The sequence below is a fragment of the Heptranchias perlo genome, chromosome 4 (assembly GCF_035084215.1).
Source record: "Heptranchias perlo isolate sHepPer1 chromosome 4, sHepPer1.hap1, whole genome shotgun sequence".
In the NCBI taxonomy this organism is placed as follows: Eukaryota; Metazoa; Chordata; class Chondrichthyes; order Hexanchiformes; family Hexanchidae; genus Heptranchias; species Heptranchias perlo.
In genome coordinates this window covers 87,911,921-87,933,728 of record NC_090328.1, presented here as the reverse complement: position 1 = coordinate 87,933,728, position 21,808 = coordinate 87,911,921, and the positions used below count along the sequence as shown (strand labels likewise).

Below are 21,808 nucleotides of genomic sequence, written 5' to 3'. Positions count from 1 at the left end.
CATGTTCCCCCCCCACCCCGAAGATTTATTGGAGTTATTAAAGAAACCCTGGTGTGACTGTTTTAAAAATCCAGGATCTTTCAAAATGGCTGCGGTCAGACACATGGCTGAGGACCGGCAGATTTGAAATTGCATTCTCTAACAACTTGGCAGGCTTCGTGTCTCAGACAGGTTTCCTTGCACAATGCAGGTGCATTCAAGCCCGGAGGCAAGCCATCAACATGGCCGGCCAACACATCAAAATTCGAGCAGGAAGTGATTGCAGGACAAAATGTTGGCCAGAGGCTGCAGAAGACTGCTGAGCTGAATTCAAAGTGCTAACAAAGACACTGACCTTTTGAACTGAGGTGACCTGGAGTTCAGTCACTGGTCTGAACTGGCCAGAACCGGTTTGAATTCGTTCCGCTTCTTAGAGACAAAGGAGGTGATGCTACCTGAGCCCTTGGAACAGAGCCAATCAGGGGATGACATCGGTCACTCCAGCAATTTTGAGCCAACCGGAGAAGACAGCATCGTTCGAAAAGACAGACTTGGGGAATAAAAACTGAGGAGTTGCTGGCTTGGGGTCAGTGTGTGTCTTTGTTTGAGTGAGAGAGAAAGAAGAGAGAGAGAGAGAGAGAGAGAGATTTTGTTGGTGTGTCTTTGTTTGTGAAGGAGACTCTGGAAACTAACCCTCGTGGAAGTAGGAACCCTGCGTCAAGGACGTGGAGACGATGTCGGGAGTAAGAGGGAGAATTGCCTGGCCAGCAGCGTCTCTCCTTTCCGGGTAATAATATCCTTTCTATTCTGGGACCACTCTGGGAGTGTCGTCAGGAAACCTAGTGGGTGTGCGTTTAAAGCCTGATACTCGGGGAGTATTAATAGAGAAACCTAGTGGGTGTGCGTTTAAATCCTAGTTTGAGTATAAACCTGTATAACCTGCTGTAAACTACATGCCTATATCTAACTAGACGTATAAGCAGTATGTACATGATCTAATAACGTTAATAAAGCGAATTGAGAATTGAGAGAATTGACTCTTCCTCTGTGTACTAAGCTAAAACCGTTAACTTCCGGTCAACAAAAAGGTGAACCATCAAGGTACATTCAGAACAATGGTAAAGCAGTTAGCGAACAGATCGATACAGGAACCGGCCATTACGTAAATAGGCCAAAAATGAGGTCCTTTGTCTTAAAGCAGTTATGGAACTCAGCAATACAGGAATTGGCCATTAATGTAAATGGGCCAGAAATGAGGTCCTTTGTCTTACGTTTTGTGCTTAAAATCAAACAATGAAGCAAGCTGATGAGGTATGAAAAAAACCTGTTACCAAGAGGGTATAACTGGGCTGCCCAGTATCTCTCTCGCTCTTCTCTCTTGGCCTCTTGGCCCCATCCTGTCCGTCTGCGAGCAACTAAGAAGGAAGCCATCCAGTAAACCTCGCAACCACATGTCGACTGCAACAGCAGGCACAGGGGCCAGGCCTTTTCATCTGTTTTCACCGGTGAGCATTAATTTTCTGGCTGCCACAAGACAACCTAGCATAAGTGTAAGGTTGGGGGTTAAAGGAGATATTGCTAAACTTGTGATTTTAGAATTTTCCCTTGATGTGTCCGTTTCTTCCAACCCATTAAGCGTAAGACTATTACATCCATAGCGATTTCTTTATCTTCTGTATTATACTGTTTACCTTGTAGTTTTAGTTTTCTTAATAAACATTGGTTTTCCTTGTACCAATCCACTGGTCTGTTTGTCTGTCTTTGTTACCACTCGATAAGTCCTCAGCTCAGAATCAGGAAGGGGTAAGCGATTCGCAACCGCACTGCGGGCAGGGCAGCTCAGGAAAACATAACTGGCTGACCTATTATAAGCCCGAGAAACAGTAAAAAGAAACCCCTTACAGTTCATGAGCTTGTCTGCTTTTTTCTTTCCAAAAGTTTGTGTTCAAAGAAACCAAAATTTATGACACACCCTTCCCTACCACCACCACCCCCCTCTCCAAGGGGTAACATGCTAACAAAAGTTTCATTCTAAGTCACATTACCACAATTCTCTTCATCACTGCCAGTATCACAGTCCTTTTCTCCATCACATTTCCAATACACAGGAATACACTGAAGTGATCCAGAGCCACAGCTGATTTGATTCACATGACAGATTCTCTTGTCTGAAATACAAGTGTACAGTGATTGAGAGGCAAACATTCAGTTGATTAAGGGTGCCAATACAAAGCTTTGCTGTATAATGCAACCCAAAGATGACATGTCTGACTACTCAATGCAATATGTGCAACTGCATATGGGAGGAGATGTGATCCTGGACTCATTAAAATACACATGACAACTGCCATCCATTTATTTGTCAAAAAGATTCCATTGAGCTCATATGGAGATGGGCAAGGCATCCTTGGCATGATTTCTTTCCCCAATTTCAAGTAGCTCTGGACCAACAGAGTGGGAGCAATTTTAAACTTATTGCCAGATGAAAAATGGGGAGTTAGTGAATCAGCCACCCAATTTTAATTTCCATGACTTCAATGGAAAACAAGGACAGTAATACATAGCCAATTCACTATTGCCTGACAATAGTTAAAATTACCCTAGAGTATCTCATTTTTACCCATTAATGGTCCAAATTAGCCTTTTGAGTTTGATCAAAAAGTTGAATTAAGATTGTTCCAGGCCATACTGAAGAAACAGTTTCTCAGTTTGAATAAGTCCTACAGCTAAAATTCATAGATCATCAGGAGATGTCACTTAGTGCAGATGGCTCCCCCAGTTCTCAAATTTTAGTTCCACTCCAATTGTGTGCCAGTGAACTAAAGATTGAAAGCATGGTTATATGCTAGAGGAAATTATGCAATTCAACATGCTGCACTATTTACACAAACCAAAAAAGGACTGGTTTACTTCTCACCATTAAATGAAGAATTCAAACGCAGGTGGAACACTAAGGAAGCTAATCCAGTTCAGATTTGAGGAGACTGGTGGCCAAAGTTTAAGTCAGATGCAGTGGGGGTATCAAGCATTTTTTGTAGAAATAAATTTGAATAGAAGTTCTGTAATAGCACACATTCAAATGATTTCATCAATGTTTGAACTTTAATTGAATTTGCTAGCACTAGTAGGTGAACACCAAGGGGATCCAAATCTAGGTAGAGTAACAATAATTTGTTATACAACCTAGGTAAGATACAAACTAGTTAAGATACTTACGACAAACTTCTGGGGCTTCATCAGAACCATCTTCACAGTCAGCATTACCATCACACTGCCACTTATTAGGCACACATTGTCCATCATGGCAGATAAAGTCAGATGCTTGGCATGTAGCATTAGCTAGTGGAGGAAAAAAGTCTCATCAGAAGTTCTATTCAAATGAGATAAGATTTTAATCAAATGCTAACTGCAATTGACTCAAGGATTATCTGACTCATTCGACAAAAAAAAATCCTTGATCATTTCTCAACTTGTAATGGCCAAGCTACATCCTGAACAGAAGACAATGCTTTAATTCAGCATGTTTGGCCTGTATCTTTGAATTCAGCAATGTTGCATTTTTGACTTTTCCTTTTTGGGTTAGAATAAATGCAGAGTCCAAAGCAGTACAAGTTTGCAGCATCCAAAACAAAAGCTACTGGAATTCGTGCAACCCCATTGAGGAAGGACTGATTTCGTTCTTCCAGAATGCCAAATACACTGTAGGGCTTTCATCTGAGGTTGAAAACACTCAGGCTTTTCATATACCCACTACTCTAGACTTCTCCAGCCTACTCACTTGAAACATGTTAGAATTTAGCCTGAGTCTAGCACTAGATCAATCTGCTTGCAGCAGCCAAAAGCACAGTGATTTATTATAGTAAGTACAGCAAAGGAGGCAGCCAGCCATTCAGCCCATTGTGCCAGCTCTGAAAGCTAGCCAATTAGTCCCATTCCCCTGAATGTTTTCCCTTCAAGTATTTTTCAAAATGGAATTTGATAAATGAATACAAAAGCTACTGGAATTAGTTTGCAAGGTGAAAGAGGCATGAAGTCAGCATAAATGAAAATGCCATTCAGTAAAATATGCAGGAATGAATCTGTAGAAGGCTTAAAGGGATGCTGTTGGCCAGGGGCTGCAGAAAGTAACCAGAGACATCAGCTGCTGACACAGGCAAAAGCAACTTTTGAACTGAAGTAACCCGAGTTCAGTTGCTGGCCGGAACTGGTATGAATTAGCTAAGTTTTGTGAAAGACAAAGGAGGTGATAAGACAAGTCCTTATTTAGAAAAGGAGTAAGGAGGTAATGCTACCCAAGTCCTTGGGACAGAGCCAATGAGGAGAAGACACAGGGTAACCAAGCAAGCCTAAACCAACAAGAGAGAGACAGCACAGCTTGGAGATAAGATTCGGAATAAGAATGAAGAATCTGGGGCATGGAGCCAGACCGAAGACCAACCATCACGGAAGTGGAAGACCCTACGTCAGGGATGTGTAGAGAGAGAGAGATCTCCTGTTCGGGTATTATCCTTTAACCTAGTGGGTGTGTTTAGGTCCTAGTTTGGGTATAAAACTGTATAACTTGGTGAAAACTGTATGTCTATATCTAACCAGATGTATAAGCTACATGTATATGATCTAACAGCGTGAATAAAGCAAGTTGAGAATTGACTTCCTCTTGTACTAAGCCAGTAACTGTAACCAGTGACCTCTGGCCAACAATGCCAATTGAAGTTGATACTGTAATAGTTGGAGCAAGCAATCAAGTTGAATTTTCACTGAACTGCTATAGTTGTTTCACACCAAGTCTGCAGTTGGGCCAAATGGCCTATTTGCATATTATTTCCACATCTTTTCCTTCATACAAATTTTAAGCAACTTGTCTAGCACCACCGGCAGTGGCTGCAGTGCATACCATCCACAGGATCCACTGCAGCAACTCGCCAAGGCTTCTTAAACAGCTCCTCCCAAACCTGCGACCTCTACCACCTAGAAGGACAAGAGCAGCAGGCACATGGGAACAACACCACCTGCACGTTCCCCTCCAAGTCACACACCATCCCAACTTGGAAATATATCGCCGTTCCTTCATAGTCACTGGGTCAAAATCCTGGAACTCCCTTCCTAACAGCACTGTGGGAAAACAGTCACCACACAGACTGCACCACCACCTTCTCAAGGGCAATTAGGGATGGGCAGTAAATGCTGGCCTTGCCAGCAACATCCACATCCCATTAATGAATAAAAAAAGATTTGGGATCTACTTCAATATAGTCATGCAACAATCTTTAAACTCACCTCCCATTTATAACCTATGTTAAGTTTCCCCACTGCAGCAGTGAACAAACTTCAAACCAACACTTACCTGATCTACACTGCTTTCCATCTTCTAGTTCCATTCCAGACGGACACACACAGGTGTATTTTGGCAACTGACTAGTCTGCGGAGCAGGAAGGCACAGGTATGTACAGCCTCCATTTTTCAATTTCTCATTGCACCAGTTTTTGCCTGTTAAGAATACAAGTTTTTAAAAGTCAGAAATTCAGACAAAACCCCACAAGAGGTCCTCAATAAACTGAATCAAACATCTCTGGTGGAAGCCCCAATTTTATTGGATACTACAAAAATTCAAAGTTCTCAGTGTGGCTCAAATTCTACAATTGATGGATAAGTTTTGTAGTGGGATCTAAAAATTCCAATTAGAGTGTACAGATGAAATTTCAACAAACAAGGTAGCTGTAGAGGACAAATATTCATTCTATACAAGTGGGATTAGTTTCTACACACTGTTCAGAAACTGGAGTGTAAGCAACAATTAGTTTAGTACTAGTTCTACAGCAGCACTGAAATGGCTGACCTTCAGCCATTGAATAGTCTACATGCAGCAGTTATTTATCCTATAAGCACAATTGTTAAAGATAGATATTGGAGGAAACAGAAGCAATACCAAAATCTTACTTTCCTAAAAAGCAAGCTACAACTATTAAAACGATTTGCCAGACTTCCTACCAGATGGCTGCATTAACTCATGATAAATAATGACATCTTGAGGCTGATTAAGGTTGGAAGCTAATGTCACCAAATCTGCTCCTGTATACTTGTTAGCTCCATAAATGGCTTGGTGTCTCTCATCAGTCCAGAATACTTGATCCTGGAACAAGTGGAAACAAGACCAATTTTCATATTTCAGGGTAAATACAGTCAACTGACAAAAACAATTCACTTTGATCCTTGCCTGGGATTTACAAGACCATTATGTGCTGTATACTGCAATGAATTGGCCATACTTGCCACAAACAAAGACATCAAGATGCACTATTAATGGGAGATTGAAATCTAAATCAGGTACGTGCATCTTTGGGCATTCTGCTCAATTTGTCTCTGCTTTTGTTCCCATTTATATTTTCCAACCCATTTTCTGTCCAAGGTGGAACCTGGCTGGCAGTTCCCCACCAGTCTCCTTTCCAACCCCATCTATCATCCCTACCCCTCGTCTCTGCACTTTGATTAGTGGATATTAATTTAATCTATACATTAAAGCTACCTGCTCTAGACCATATTGCCCATTGTCCACCTATTGCTCCATCCTTCATGTGCCTGCTGCTTCCATCAACAGGAAGCTCATCTGGATTACCTGGGACTGACTACTGGATTAGTAGCAGCCTGCCAGACACTGCAAAAGTAACTTTTTAGCTAAATTTATTGCTTGAGCTGAACATATCCTTAGCCCAGGAGTAGTACACTGCCCCACAGAGCTACAATCCTGATCCAGGGACCAGATGAACAGTTTTTGGTCTAGAAACAGCAGCAATCTCTGCTAGCTTCTGGTCTATACTCCACTCACATCTACTGCATAAGGTTGCCCACCATTAAGCCCAGGATGAATTGACATTTCTCTCCCCACCCACCAACAGGAGGAAGGCCAAAACCAACAATTTTATGTGGTTGAGTCACATTGGAAATGTTTAAGTTGTGCACAATTATTTGCTAAAAACTAGGCTGCCTGCATGCACAGCATCCTGTTTCATGCTGCTCGCTGCGAGCCTGTGTCCTAGCCTGTTCATAGCCAGGAAAAAAGCATAGGCTTTCTAATCAATTGCTGAGGTGTTTTGCAACTGTAGAGCAGGTGAAGAACTGGTTTACAGTCTAAGAACTGAAGCTGTGAATTAGCATCTTAACCACCCACAACAGCTTTTTTTCAAAAAAGCTGTGTATTCAAAGTAACTTCCAAATCCCTTGTTGAAAACGGCCAAAAAGCCCTGAAAAGCACCAAATACATGCAAGTTGTTGAAGTCAGTGATGTAACAAGAGTTGTAGGTTTTAGTAGGAAATTAGTGCAAGAGCTTTGCTTCTTTTGAATATTAATCTATAATTTGGACAAAGTATGCAAAATACCAGCAGGCACCACTTTTAGCAGAGAGTTTCAAGGAGTGACACCTAAATAACTGGTAGGATTGCACAAAATTAAATTACAGGCAATGAAAGTCAGTCATGACTGAAAATGCCTTTTTGCAGCTACAAGCAGGAAAAATTAACCTTTTACTACTGCCTCTGGTGGTAAAGCTGAACATTATGTAGTGCTAAGACCAAGGTTTACTGGCACAAAGTAGTTAAGCTTGGATCTAGGCAGACATTGCATTACTGGGTGATTAAAGAAATGTTTGTCCTTAAGGACAAGAACACAATCAAAAAGATAGCTGGGTTGTGGCATAACCACTCATGATACAGGAAGCTGTCGTTTCCTGCAGCAGTGATCAAAATATATTGCAGATTTTTTAGTACAACATTTCCATTAAGTATGCCCAAAATCCTTAAGTACAATAAGCAAGTCACATGATTTGATCAACAAATGATAATTACCTCAAATACTGAGACTGCACAAGGGTGAGCAAGGAATTCATGGGAGAAAAGCACTGTTCTTCTGTCTTGTCCATTGATGTCTACGCTGCACAACGTGTGCAGCTTGGAGTCAACCCAATAGAGACGGCTTTTCACAAGATCTATGGAAAAAGTTGATTATTAACCAAACTCTAATTTGGAAAACGGGGAAGGAGAAAAGTTAATAGTCCACTTACCAAGTGCAATACCATTTGGCGACTGAATCTCTCTGGTAACCAAAAGCTGCCTGTTAACACCATTCATTCCTGCCTTTTCTATGACTGATGGTTCGCCCACATCGGACCAGTAAATAAACCTATTAAAAGCCAAGGTCACCATTTAGTGAAAAGGCATCACCCTGAATCAAGTCTCAAGATGAGCAGAAACTACTTTTAAGCCAATTAACTTTTGCACTACAGCATGCACTGTATAGACTGAGCATAAAATTAAAACAAAATTTAATACAAGTTTTAAATATAAAATGGAGGGAAGGTAATGCTGGGGGAAACCAGAACACTTTCAGGCACCCAATGTCAGCACCAAGCCTAGTACTTGGATTGAAAAAACTATTCAGCCCCAGAGCACAACAAAAGCATCCTGTCTGTACTGCACCAGTGTGACATTTTCTAAATGGCTCCAATGACAACTAATTGTGTTCATAGGTTCTGTAATCAGTAGGATGGCAACTGTCCCAGCTGTTCACATAGGACCCCCATAGCCAAAGACTTCCATCCAATTAGTCTGGGTTGAATTTGAACCAGTAGTGAAAGGCCATCTAAATCCATTGCATCATTCAGTCTTAGAGTTCATGCAAACTTAATTGATATGACTGCCCTTATCTTTCCTCACCATTAAAAAAAAAGTGTCAAAACATTTAGCAAGAGAAACAAAATTGTTCCTGTAGTTTTCCTGGAAGGCAAAGTGTTTAGATGAAAAAAGGTACAGAGATCAAGGGAATAAGAGGGGCAATGGGTGTATGAGAATAGATTAGCAGCTAACAAAAGGAAACTCAAGTCTTAGAGTAGGACCAAAAACAAACAGTACACTTGAGGCAGAGGGCATGGCTAAGATACTAAGTGAATACTTTGCATCTGTATTCACTAAAGAGGCTGCTGCCATTGTAGCAGTAAAAGGATATCTATATCTCAAGGAGGTACTAAAGATTGCCAGTACTCAAAGTAGTAAAGTCACCCAGTCCAGATGGAATGCATCTTAGGCTACTGAGGGAAGCAAGGGTGGAAATTGCAGAGGCTCTGGCCCACAATCCTCTTAGTTATGGAGATGGTGCCAGAGGACTGAAAATGTTACACCACTGTTCAAAGAGGGATAAACTCAGTAATTACAGGCCAGTCGACCTAGTGTTAGTGAGGAAATGAGAATAATCCAGGACACAATTAATTGTCACTTGGAAAAATGTGGGCTAATAAATGAAAGTAGCACCTGACTAATTTGAGTTTGATGAAGTAACAGAGGGTTGATGAATGTAGTGCAGACGATGTGCATATGGACTATAAAATGACATTTGATTTGAAGAATTAAAGGGAAAGTGGCAGTGTGCATACAAAATTGGCTAGGAGACAAAGCAGAGTCATGGTGAATGGTTGTTTTTCGAAGAGAAGTATGCAGTGGGTTTCCCAGGGGCAGTATTTAGGACCACTGCTGTGATATATTAATGACTTGGAATACAAGGTATAATTTCAAAGTTGGCAGATGACATGAAACTCTGCATTGTAATAAACAATGTGGAGGATAGTAACAGACTTCAGGAGGACAGACACATGCAGATGAAATTTAACACAAGTGTGAAGTGATGCATTTTAGTAGGCAATATAAACTAAATGGTACAATTTTAAAGGGAGTGCAGGAACAGAGGGACTGGGGGGGGGGGGTGCATATACACAAATCTTTGAAGGTGGCAAGACAAATTGAGAAGGCTTAAGCCCAGGATCCCATATGCTTCATCATTGCTGGATCAAAGTCCTGGAACTTCCTACCTAACAGCACTGTGGGGGAACCTTCACCACACAGACTGCAGCAGTTAAAGGTGGTTCACCAACACCTTCAAGGGCAATAGTGTTGCCTTGCCAGCAACACCCACATCCCATGAATGAAAAGGTAGAGTGTACAAAAGCAAAGCAGTTATGCTTAACCTTTATATGAAACACTGATTAGGCCTCAACTGGAGTTTGTGTTCCATTCTGGGAATCATGCTTTAGAATGGATGTCAAGGCCTTAGAGGATGTAGAGAAGATTTACCAGAATGGTACCAGAGATAATGGACTTCAGTTATGTAGAGACTGGAGAAGATGGGGTTGTTTTCCTTAGAAGAGGTTAAGGGGAAAGATTTGCTGGGTGTTCAAAATCATGAACTGTTGATAGTTTCTCCTTATTTACTGTTTCCAGTGACAGAAGGATTGGTAACATGAAACTTAAAGACAGCAAGTTGCATTGATCTGGAATGCACTGCCTGAAAGGGTGGTGGAAGTGGATTCAATAGTAACCTTCAAAAGGGAATTAGATAAATACATGAAGAAAAAAGTGCAATGGGACTAATTGGATAGCTTTCAAAGAGCCAGCACAGGCATGCTAGGCCTCAGTGTTTTACCAAAGAGTTGAACTAGGTAGAACAGCCTAATCATTTAAACATCACTGGTCAATTCTAGCTAGAGATTAGCCTACCTCAACATCCCATCTCTTCCTATAATCTCACCTGCCCATCACACATTTGGACAACAATACAGGATGCACTATTTTATAAATGCTAACAAGCTTCAGTACTGTACAAGGTAAAATTCAGTACCCAGTTAATGGATCAACTGCCACAGAAGCTGGTTCCCTTAGGTCAGTGTCAAAGAGAGTCTTTCTTGCAGTTCCATCAAGTGTAGCCACTGATATAGTTTTAGTACCACAATCAGTCCAGTAGATGTGCTTGTAGATCCAATCCACTGCAATTCCCATAGGAATATCTACATCCTTAAGAACTCTAGAAACACCAGCTGTGCTTTTCTGGTCATACATTGATAAACTGAGGAAAAACAAAGATGGCCAAATTTGGTTAGATCAACTATACTAGATTTGAACTTCAGCACTTGAAGTTCTCACTACTAAAACCATAAGCTGAATTGTGCCTTTCCTCCTCATTTAACAAATCTGTTAGATTTTACATGCACAAAATGAAGTATTGCTGTAATATGGGATCTCTGTTGGAATACATCAAACCAAAAACAGGCAAACTTTAAAATCTTTTAATTAGATGCTTGAGAGATGGTTGAAAGTTCCAAATAGGTTTTTGCAGCCCAAGATAACATTTATGCATTCCTAATGCAACACAATTAAGATCAGTTAAAGAGTGTTGACTGCTAACTCATGTTAGCCAAAACAAGTACATGAACATATTACCCAAGGTAGTACCAATCTTCCATGAACAAGGCAGCTATTGGAAAGGCAGAATTTCAGTACTACAATCTGCACTGGTATAATGCAGGATTCATTACCTAAAAATTGCCTGCTGGCCCAAATCAGCCCAGAAGATTCTCTGTTCTGCAATGTCAGCATCCAGTGCTACAGCATTTCTGAGCTCCCCAGCGACCTGGGTGTACTCTTGGTGACGTAGTCCTAGTTTCCGGATATCGTGGCGATTAGTGAAGATCAAATAAGGTTCTTTGCCTATGAAAGATCATATTTACATGGTTTTAGAAGAACAAAATGCTTAAGGATCAATCTCCATACTTAAATTTCATAGGTTTTTTGAAGGCAAATTCAGGAACAGCCTTTAACATTTAATAGCTTTATTCTTGACCCACTATATCTATAGCCCAAAAGCTAAACACATGACAGCTATTACCATTTAGACCCAATATTAAAAATTCTGTGCAACCTGTGAGGTAGATATCTTCAGTTATCGCTTTCCCTTCAGTTTCTACATTCCTTCATTCACAATGGCAAGATTGGTGCTAACATCTACATTGCACTGGAGCAGAGTGTTCAGGGTACATTATGCATTAAGATAAAAACCTCCACTTGCTTGAAGTGTTTTTTCCTCAGATTTGACAAGTTAAAATGAATAGGGAATTATTACCTTGTATGCCAACACCCAGCTTCTTGGTTTTAAATATTTAAGTCAACATAATCAATTGTAATGTTGTTGGGAGCATAACAGCTGCATTTCAGACATGTGCTCATTTTCCATTTGGGCAGCTAGCATGATTCAGGAAAAGTGAAACATTACTTCCAAGAAATTTTATGGCAATGTTGGTCCCATCAAGAACAGTTCAAGGCACTAGGATCATTCAATTTCCAGGAATATGCATCCTTTGATGCAGTGCACCATAGAATTGGAGATTTTTTTTTAAATATAGAAAGTGTTCAACAGATCAGTAATGAATCCTTTTTCTAGCCTCTACAACACATGAGTAAAAACTACATTCCAAAGTTTATCAATCCATTACAGTAACCTTCACTGCATCAAATTTACATCCACTAACTTGCTTACTAGATTCTACAAAATCTATACATTTTTCCCTTCTCTTCCTGTCAGAATATATTACCAATTTCCATCAATGCCCTTATCCTAGACATGTTTAAGCAATAATCCATGTTTACCTTATCTATGCCATATATAACCCAGAGGCTCATTTTTCCCAAAGTCTGATTTTTTCCCAGCTCACCCTTGTACACTTCATTATACCCATTCTAATGAAAATATCTTGATGTGGTTACCAATACTAGTGTTCTAAGTATGGCCTGACTAGTGCTTGTAAAAAGCAGTGTAATGCCTGTAGACTGGCATTTTAGTGCCTTGTTATTTTTTAAAAAGTTTTGTCATTGTCTGGACAAAGAATGATGTTTACTATTGCTGCCAATTTCCTGAGACACTCCTTGTGCTGACTGTTCCACAATATTTAACCTGTGCTCATACTAAATTTTGTCTGCCCAATTACATAATTTAAGTTCTTTGTTCTACCCTCCTATATAAAAGGGTGTTTAAATCTTGCATATAGTCTACAAATTTCAAGACCAGACAAATTATTAATCCTGCCAATGATCAGTGAATGGACTATTGGAAAGTGCCTAGTCTGGTATGTTATTGACCCATGCAGGTTAGAAATGTCCCATGTCAATTCCTAATCTGTGGTAGTAACTGAAGCAGTGTGTTTGGTGGGGGCAGGCACAATGCTATTGACGTCCTTAGGTTAAGAATGGAAAAAGCACAGATCAACTTTTTCTTTAAAAGTTGACAGTGAGATGCTTATGCATGAATCTCAATTCAGGCATTTGATGTCAACAAGCATTTCCAAGCTAGGTGCAGCACAAAAAAACTTCAACAGCCCTAGAGAAGCATTCCTTGCTGCACTACTAGTCAATTACCTTCCCCTACTTCAGCCTTTGAACAATTTTTTTAAAATTTCCACTTCTGACATATCAAGTGAAGCCACTTAGGGTGGCAGAAGACGGCCTCAAAATGTATCTCAAAAAACCACTTCATTATATTCAGTTGGAGAGTTGTCATTTCTGGAAATGTTGTACTTGCCTCCTACTGCCTTGCAAACTTGATTCATTGAATCCATGTGATATTCTGCAAAGCATCCACATTTATAACTTCCTTTTAAATTAATGCAAATTTGACTGCAGACTCCAGGATTTTGACATTCGTCAATATCTGAAAAAAAATCGTGAATAAGGCAGACAGCTTGAACTGCACTTTCCCAGCTAATAAATCTAGACTAGATTCCTTGTCATATCACAAACTAGCTAATTGAAAGTCCACTTACCTTGGGGTACTAATTTCAATGTGACCCTAATTAGGTTTGGTCATTACTTCCCAAAGTGCTCATCAACCTTCAGATCACTTAATTATCTTACTTCATTACACAATTCAATACTGCATCCTTCCTTTTTCATGTTAGGATAACAGTCATGGATGAATTTTAACATCTCCAAACTCACCCATCTAGTTGCCTTGGGAAAATGGTGGTGAGCTGCCTTCTTGAATCACTGCAGTCCATGTGAAGGTGCTCCCACAATCTTAAGTAATCAGAGAATTGCTTTCCTCTGGGGTCCAAGGATCTATCCTTGAGGCACTGTCACCACCAGCCCTGCCTACATGCTGCTCCTCAGCAACATCATCCAAAAACAGTTTCCCACCCCCCCAGCTCTGCACTTGCTTAAAAACTTTAACTTCCAGTTCTGAAAGAGTCTTAGACTTGTTTTTCCTCCACAGATGCTGCCTCATTAACTTTTGCAGCATTCTGTTTTTATTTCAAGTTCCGCACATACACTGACCCAGCGCTACCACCCCTCCACTGATTTGTCTCACTGCTTGTCTGACATCCAGTACTGGATGAGAAAATTTCCTCCAACTAAATATTGGGAAGACCAAAGCCATTGTCTTTGGTCCAGCCACAACCTCCATTCCCTAACCAACTCCATCCCTCTCCCTGGCCACTGATGCTGAACAAGTGAGTTCACAACTTTAGCATTCTATTTGACCCAGAGATGAGCATCAACCACATCCATTCCATCACCAGGACCACCTACTTCCACCTCTAACAGTGCCCATCTCCATCCCACTGCATCTCATCCGCTGGTAAAACCCTCAGTCATGCCTCCATTACGTGGCAGTGTCAAATTTTGTTTGACAACACTGAAGCACCTTGTGACTTAATACATTAAAGGTGTTGTATAAATGCAAGTTGAGAATTTTGACTGATGAAGGGCAATATATATATACAAACACACAACTCAGGATGGTGTGCAATTGGAAGCATTGTGTTCCCATGCACCTGTTACTTAGAGGTGATGGAGGACATGAGTTTGCAAGGTACTGCCCAAGCCTTAGCAAGTAGCTGCAGTGTGTCCTTATAGATAGTACACACAACTGGAGGAGGGGCTTTGGGTAGTCAGGAGATCAACCACTCACTGCAGAATACTCAGCCTTTCCTCTAGTAGCCACAGCATTTGTGGCTGGTCCAGTGGAGGTTCTGGTCAATGGTGACCTTCAAGATGTTGGTGGGGACTCTACAACACCACTGAATATGATGGGGAGGTGTTTTTAGGCTCCCTAGTTGGACATTATCATTGCCTGGCTCTTTGGGATAGTCAAGAGCCCCCACCCCACCCACACCTTCCTAAAAATTAGGATTCTGACTACTGCAAAACTCTAAATTGCCTAAAAATCTCCTTCCTTTCATAGTATTTTGTGGTCAGTAGTAAATGCCAATATGGTGATGGGTCCCTTGCTTCTTTTGAAGTCAGTTAACTTGCCTCCACAGGTTCTTCCATCAATCAATTCAAAGCCAGCAGGACAATCACATTCATAACCAATGACAAGATCTCTGCAGATGTGAGAACAATTACCATTGTTCATTAAGCATTCATTTAGGTCTGGAGAAAAAAAAAAGTAACTTCATTATTTAATCTCCCAGACTAATCCATGCATTTCTCCAAACAATAGTCCTTTATAAAATTGAGTAAGAACATTTACAGATCCTTTAAAGGGTTCTGTATATTTTCTGAATGAGGGGCAACTATATAATCTAGTTCAGAAATTTGACAAAGATTAAGTAATCAGAGCTATGAAAAAAATCCTTGTCACTAGTTATTTTATGGTAATTTACACATTTCATTTAAATATCTAATGCAATTTCAAACTTAGTTACCCAAGAGGAACATTGAAAAATAGGGTCTTGCTTTCAATCTTTGCTGTAGCCATGCTCATTACTGCCAGAATCAATTATCTCGATTTTGTATGTTTGTTGATGACCTTGTTACAAATTCAGATTTTCCACAGAACCTTATGTAATGGCATCAGTTACTCCTAAAAGTGGAGTGACAGTTTACTCCCCTATCCTATATTTTTTGTATATTGGCAATAGACCCCTTGTCTTTTGCACATTTCTTCAACCTTTGAAAGCAGGCAGAGTGAACACTAGATCAGGTTTGGTTTGAATCACAAGACTTTATTCCACAATAAGGCAAATAGACAGTAATAGGCAAGCTCAGTCAGTTGAATTGTTTGGCTTCATACAAGCAATATTAAATGAATGTGATGCTATCCCACTTCAGTGGGTTGTCTTAGAGAACTCCCTACACAAAATCAGGAGCATGTTTAAAAAAAATGGGCAGGAACCTGTGAAGTGTGAGCTTAATAAAGAGGGGCTGAAAGTCCCAGCCCATTTAATTATTGGACTCCTAGGAAGTTAAGGGGAAACCAGATGCCAATAATGATGCACACTATAAAAATGCAGTGAGGGAGATTACAAGTTCATTGTGAGGACAAAAAAGGAAACTGCAGGTTGTCAGTTTCAATCAATGCTAAAAAGGTGACAATTGCAGGGATCTCATTGGCCAGCTGCACCTATGCCCCATTGTTTATTAAGATTCATAAAGTGGCAAGAGGACCAAATGGAATTCACTAAGGTTCATGGCCTAGCTACAACAAAAACTTGCATCAGAATAGAGACACTATAAAAGCTCGGTCAAAGTGGGTTTTAAGAATGATCTTAAAGGAAGACTGACTGTGAGGTAGAGGAAATTCCAGCAGCTATAGCCTAGATATCTGAAAACATGCCATCAATAGAGTGGAGAATGCACAAGAGGCCAAATTCAGTGGAATGTGGAGGTCTGTAGGGCTGGAAAAGGTTAGAGATAAGGAGGGGCGAGGCCATAACAGGATTTAAACATAAGGATGAAAATGTTAGTATTGGAGACAAGGAGTTCATGTAGGTCAGTAAGCACAGGGGTGAGTGGGACTTGGTGCGATACATGCAGAGTTTTGAATGAGCTGAAATTTATGGAGAGCATTGGAATAGTCGAGTCTGTGAGGTGGCAGGCACAGATGAGGGTTTCAGCAGATTGATTGAGGCAGAATCAGGAGGTGGGTGATGTTGCAGAGGTGCAAGTAGGTTTTCTGATGGGAGGGGATATGGGTCAGCAGCTCAGTTTGGAGGTCAAATTGTTAGAACTTCAACATCCTATCTGGTTAAACTGACTGGGGAAATGTGGGAACTGGTGTCAAAAAAGGTATGGTGTTTGTGGCAGGGCCTGAAGATGGCAGCTTCTGTCTTCCCAATGTTTCACTGGAGGAAACTGCAGCTCAATCAGGACAAGCAGTCAGATATCAGAGGCAGTGGAGGGGTCAAGAGGTGAAGAGGTGGGTAGAGCTGGACATCAGACATGTGGTTCCTGACCCTCATGTGTTTGGATGATGTTGCCAAAGGGTGGCTAATAGAAGGAGACTAAGAGTAGATCCTTGGGAGCTCAAGGCAACCATGCAGGGGAAGAAAGAAGCCATTGCTAGATATTTTCCAACTGCAATTGAATAGGCAAGAATAGAACCAAGTGATGGCAGTCTTACCAAGTTGGACAATGGAGGAGGATGGTGTGGACAGTGTTAAAGGCTATGAAGAGGTAGAGAAGAACGAGGCAGGATAGTGCACCACTGTCAGACGATATCGCTCTGACTTGGATTAGGGCTGTTTCAATGTAGTGGCAGGGGTATCCTAACTGGTGAGATTCAAACATGAAGTTGGGGGAAATTCAGAGCAAGTATTCAAAAATTAATGCGGCTACAAGGCCTATCTAAAACCACTTACGACATTGTCCGAGAGGTTCGTCACTCCAATCCTTGCAATCCCGATGCCAATTACATACTTTGGTTTTATTTATGCATTCTCCACTTTGACATTTGAAGTCATTGGGTCCTGTACATTCTAATTGCAGGAGAGAATAAGCAATGTAAAAAGCTCTGAAAAAGACCTAAATGTGTGGTGTTATTTTAGTGGATTATAAACCTACCACTCTTGCAGTTGACCTCATCACTGCCATCAGTACAGTCCCTAAATCCGTTACATGTTTTACTTCTAAGGATACAGCTACCATCACCACATTGAAAGTCATCTGGACCACATGTTAGAGGAGCTAAAAATCAAAGACAATCTGCAATGTTCAATTCATTCCTAGCACAGTAATACAATTTATAGATGTACTTCACTGACCAAGCTCAATTTATTTGAAAATTCATTGCTGTACAAGGAGGGAGTTTAATGCAGTGACTAGCTTTGACAAGGATAGCTTTGCCAGTTATTGTGGCCATACCATTATAGTCAACACAGTTTTGACCTGGGTTCATCAAACAAGTGAACCAAACTTTACCTTCCTCAATTGGGACACATGCACAAAAGAACTTTCAACTGCAAAGTGCATTATTTGGCACATTTTAATCTTGTAATTATGAAATAAAAGTCACATCTCAAATGTGACCTTTTAATTTGAGTGGGAAATGGCTTTATTCTTAGAGAACTTGTAATTATGCAGATAATGGTTTTAAAGCTGCAAAACAAAATTCTCAGTTTAAATTTGGAATTGGGAATACTGGAATTTTGATTCAGAATGCCCTTACACAATTTCATATTAATGGCTTAAAGTACAATAGATAAAATACAGATCAAGAACACAACTTACTAGCTACATATGGGAACTTTCAGCCTAGAAAGTGTTTGAGTTGAATATGTAGGCACAACCTGTTGTCTCCAAAACTATGATTGTAAATATTAGGGCATATCACCCAGTAAGATAAGAACTTTGATGTTGAGCCCTGCAGGCATCCAAAAAAAGCTCTAGATTGGCATTGACTGAGCCACTGACTCATGCAGAAACTAAAGGCTCAAACACTGCATGATTGCCTTGCATGCAAAGAAGGCTGGAAATGCCACACACTGCCATACTCCAATTGGTGCAGTAAGCAAGTAGTGCCATCACCCAGGGTCAATCTGGACTCTTGCTCCTTGTAATATGATTTTAATGAGGGCATCTTTATCTGCAAATTCTGAATTTTTGCTGATGGCTTGGAATTTGCTATGAGTGGCAAATGAACAGCACCCCTGCTCATCAATAGGCTTTAGTACAGGAACTTCCTACAAATGGTGAGCTGCAAAAAAGTGCAGTGTCTGCTCCTGGAAATCTGAGCTGTGATCAGGAAAAGGCTCGGTCCCCTCAGTTTGAAGCATCCTTGACAAGCCATGCAGTCAGAACCAGGAATTATAAGCTACAACAGCTAATTTGATGTAAAATATAAGTTAGAGAATGCAACAAAAAAAGAAATTTTGAATAGAGAAATTTTAAAAATTCAATTAAAAATCAGAAGGAATAAGACTCCACATTTTTTTAAAAAGTTAATTTTCAATGCCAGAGGGGTTGTTTGGCAGTCATTAAGACTTAACATACCATTAAAAGTTAGACCTAAAAACCTAGTGTAGATTAGTTTGCTGCCAGCTGGGTAGTGCAACAACTTCACGCTGGTCTATTCATTTCACTGATAGGCCCTTCCCACACAGCTTTCAAATGAGGGAAACTCAAACAGCAACTTCCAGATTTGCAAGTTTAACACTGCATGCACGCTTGCTGGAAGTTACTCTTCCATTTGTCCTTAAATAATAGTGCTGTTTGGCTCTTAATGTCCTGGAATTTGCCCCAAAAGTAAGTTACAATTAGATGATGCCAGGAATTTAAATTGAGGAATAGAGAATATGGACTGGTTTTCTCTAGAAAAAAACCTAACAAGTTTAAAATGATAGTGTAAAAATTAACTATTGTCCCTCTGCTTTTTAAATACTTTACAAGTTAAGATAAAATCAGAAGTTTGGGCAAAATGTCCAATGCTAAAAAAAAAGTACAGCCAAGTTACTAGAGACTATATAAATTTTTCAAGAAGCAATTAGATCAACTTTGGTAAAAGGGATTGAATGTTGGTGATTCTGCAGGTAGGTGGATTGACATTAAAAAATGGTTTGTTCTTATGGATTACTGCAAGATGTGATACTATGCAGTGTTATTAAACTTTTCATGTCCATTGTAAGTGCACAGATGCAGAAAGATTAAAAGATTAAGGATGAAGACTTTGCTAGGACAGTTGCACTTCAAGCCTCTTCCTCTACCCTCCCACCCCTTAAAATCCAGTAGCCAAAAACTAAAATTTACTGCTTTAAAATTAGTGATTTAATCAGTACCTACATTTTCTTCTGTTCAAGAACATCCCCTCTCTGAAGGCTAGTAAGTCTGTTACATTGGAGACTGTTGCACCCCAATGGTATTCTTGGTGGCTGGGGTTAAATTACCTGCTTAATTTTCCCCCACTGGAAGGCCAGTCACAACTGGCAAATTTACATGAGTACAAGTCATGAAAAACAGACATTGAACTACTTACGACAGTTGACTTCATCACTTCCATCTTTGCAGTCTGTATCACCATCACAGTACCATTGACTGTGGATGCATTCACCAGAATCACACTGGATCTCATTAGGAGAACAGGTCACAAGAGGAAGGATATGACCACAATGCACTGGAGATTCATCAGATCGGTCAGTACAGTCAACATTGGTGTCGCACACCCAACCCAAAGGAATACATTCAGAACTATTGCACTGAAACTCATGTGGGCCACAGATAGATGGAGTGCAGTCTTTTTCATCACTTCCATCACCACAGTCATCTTTACCATCACAGATAAATGTCACTGAAATGCATCTGGTGCTAGCACAAGTAAATTCTTCTGTACTGCAAGCAAGATTAGCTGAAAAACAGCAATTGAGGTTATATTACAATTAGGCATCAAAACTAGAGGGAATTGCATCTTCCTTTCCCAGAAAAACAATTCAACAGTAAGCAACTCTGGACAGCATTTCTTTGAAGCACAATTTAAACATTTTATAAAGATCAATAACTTCAAAGCATGGGTATGATTTTTTAAAAATTCTAAACCTTGGTTATGCCAGTTAGAATATTGGTCAGTTTTGGGCACTACTTTAGAAAGGGGGAACGAGACATCAGAAAGATACTGAGGGATCACAGGCTTTACCAAAATACTCTGGCCATTCACAAGGGAGAGGGGTTCAAAATTAAGAGGGGATTTTTTGATAAGGTACAGGAAAACTTGTCAGTGAATTATCAGGAGGGTACAAGTTTAAGATCACCTGAGGCAAAAAAGGAGCCATTAGGAAAGAGGTTCTAAAATTAATTAAGGTTAGGACATGGTGGAAGCACACTCCATGATAGCTTAAGGGATGTATATCTCAAACTAATAATTCAGAGCTGGTGGTTGGTTGTGGGGGATAGGGGAGAAGCACAGAAGAAAAATACACTTGTTAGAGCTGGTGCAGGCTGGACAGAAAATGCCTTCTGTAATGTAACTTTATGATTAAGTGACATTTAGTGACCACTTTATAAAAATCAGAATATGAAGCAGGAAACAATTCTACATGAAAGTAAAAAATATTTAGCTTGAAATAAGCATGGCATCTCCTTACCACAATCATTCTCATCACTGCCAGTATAACAGTCATCTGCACCATCACACTTCCAAGAGACTGGAATACACTTAGGCAACCCAGTGTCACAGCTGATTTCATTGACAGCACAGATGCTCATGTCTGAAAGAAAAGTGTATTACACCTGCACTAAAAACCTAATATTTTCTAACTGAAATACAAGTATAAGGCCATTCTAGATTTGACTGATTAAGCATGGTCAGGCACATTGGTAGAACAATCAAAGCATATGGAAATTAAGGAAAAAGGTACAAATCTGAGAAAAGCAATGCACAGGTCAGTTTGCATTTGTAAAGAGAAAGGCAAGTTAACATTCTGGATGTATGCCCTTCAGAATTGAAAACTAACAGGACAAAAAGTATTTTAGCAAGGTTGGGAAAGAAAGGAAACAAAGTAACAGAGCAACAGCCACTGCAGTCAGAGCGAGTTGAGTTAAGTGACCAATAAACCACTTACTAGAAATCAACTGCAAGGCTGCCTGAATAATGTCCATGAGAGTGGCAACTCCCATTTTGGGAGTGGGCTACTAATATTGATGAGTTCAAAAGCAAAATGTGGTACAAAACTTTAAACAGTTTTAGGAAGCTAATGCAGTATTCACCAAATCCAAAAAGGGGATAACGATTAAAGTTTTTTTTTGCCTAAA

General features: G+C 40.2%; 1 protein-coding gene across 1 annotated transcript in view; it reads right to left on the bottom strand.

Moving 5' to 3' along the window:
- The window catches only part of LOC137320648 (low-density lipoprotein receptor-related protein 1-like), a 57,845-nt gene that overhangs the window by 10,475 nt on the left and 25,562 nt on the right, over positions 1 to 21,808 (bottom strand). The window contains exons 19-32 of the mRNA XM_067982327.1: positions 21,142 to 21,264; positions 20,040 to 20,408; positions 17,633 to 17,755; positions 17,431 to 17,547; positions 15,101 to 15,220; positions 13,368 to 13,496; positions 11,332 to 11,503; positions 10,638 to 10,862; positions 8,035 to 8,153; positions 7,820 to 7,959; positions 5,969 to 6,110; positions 5,324 to 5,467; positions 3,196 to 3,318; positions 2,025 to 2,147 (exon numbers count right to left, since the gene is read on the bottom strand). Of these exons, the coding sequence (XP_067838428.1) occupies positions 2,025 to 2,147; positions 3,196 to 3,318; positions 5,324 to 5,467; positions 5,969 to 6,110; positions 7,820 to 7,959; positions 8,035 to 8,153; positions 10,638 to 10,862; positions 11,332 to 11,503; positions 13,368 to 13,496; positions 15,101 to 15,220; positions 17,431 to 17,547; positions 17,633 to 17,755; positions 20,040 to 20,408; positions 21,142 to 21,264 (2,169 nt within the window). The remainder of the gene's footprint in view (positions 1 to 2,024; positions 2,148 to 3,195; positions 3,319 to 5,323; positions 5,468 to 5,968; positions 6,111 to 7,819; positions 7,960 to 8,034; positions 8,154 to 10,637; positions 10,863 to 11,331; positions 11,504 to 13,367; positions 13,497 to 15,100; positions 15,221 to 17,430; positions 17,548 to 17,632; positions 17,756 to 20,039; positions 20,409 to 21,141; positions 21,265 to 21,808) is intronic.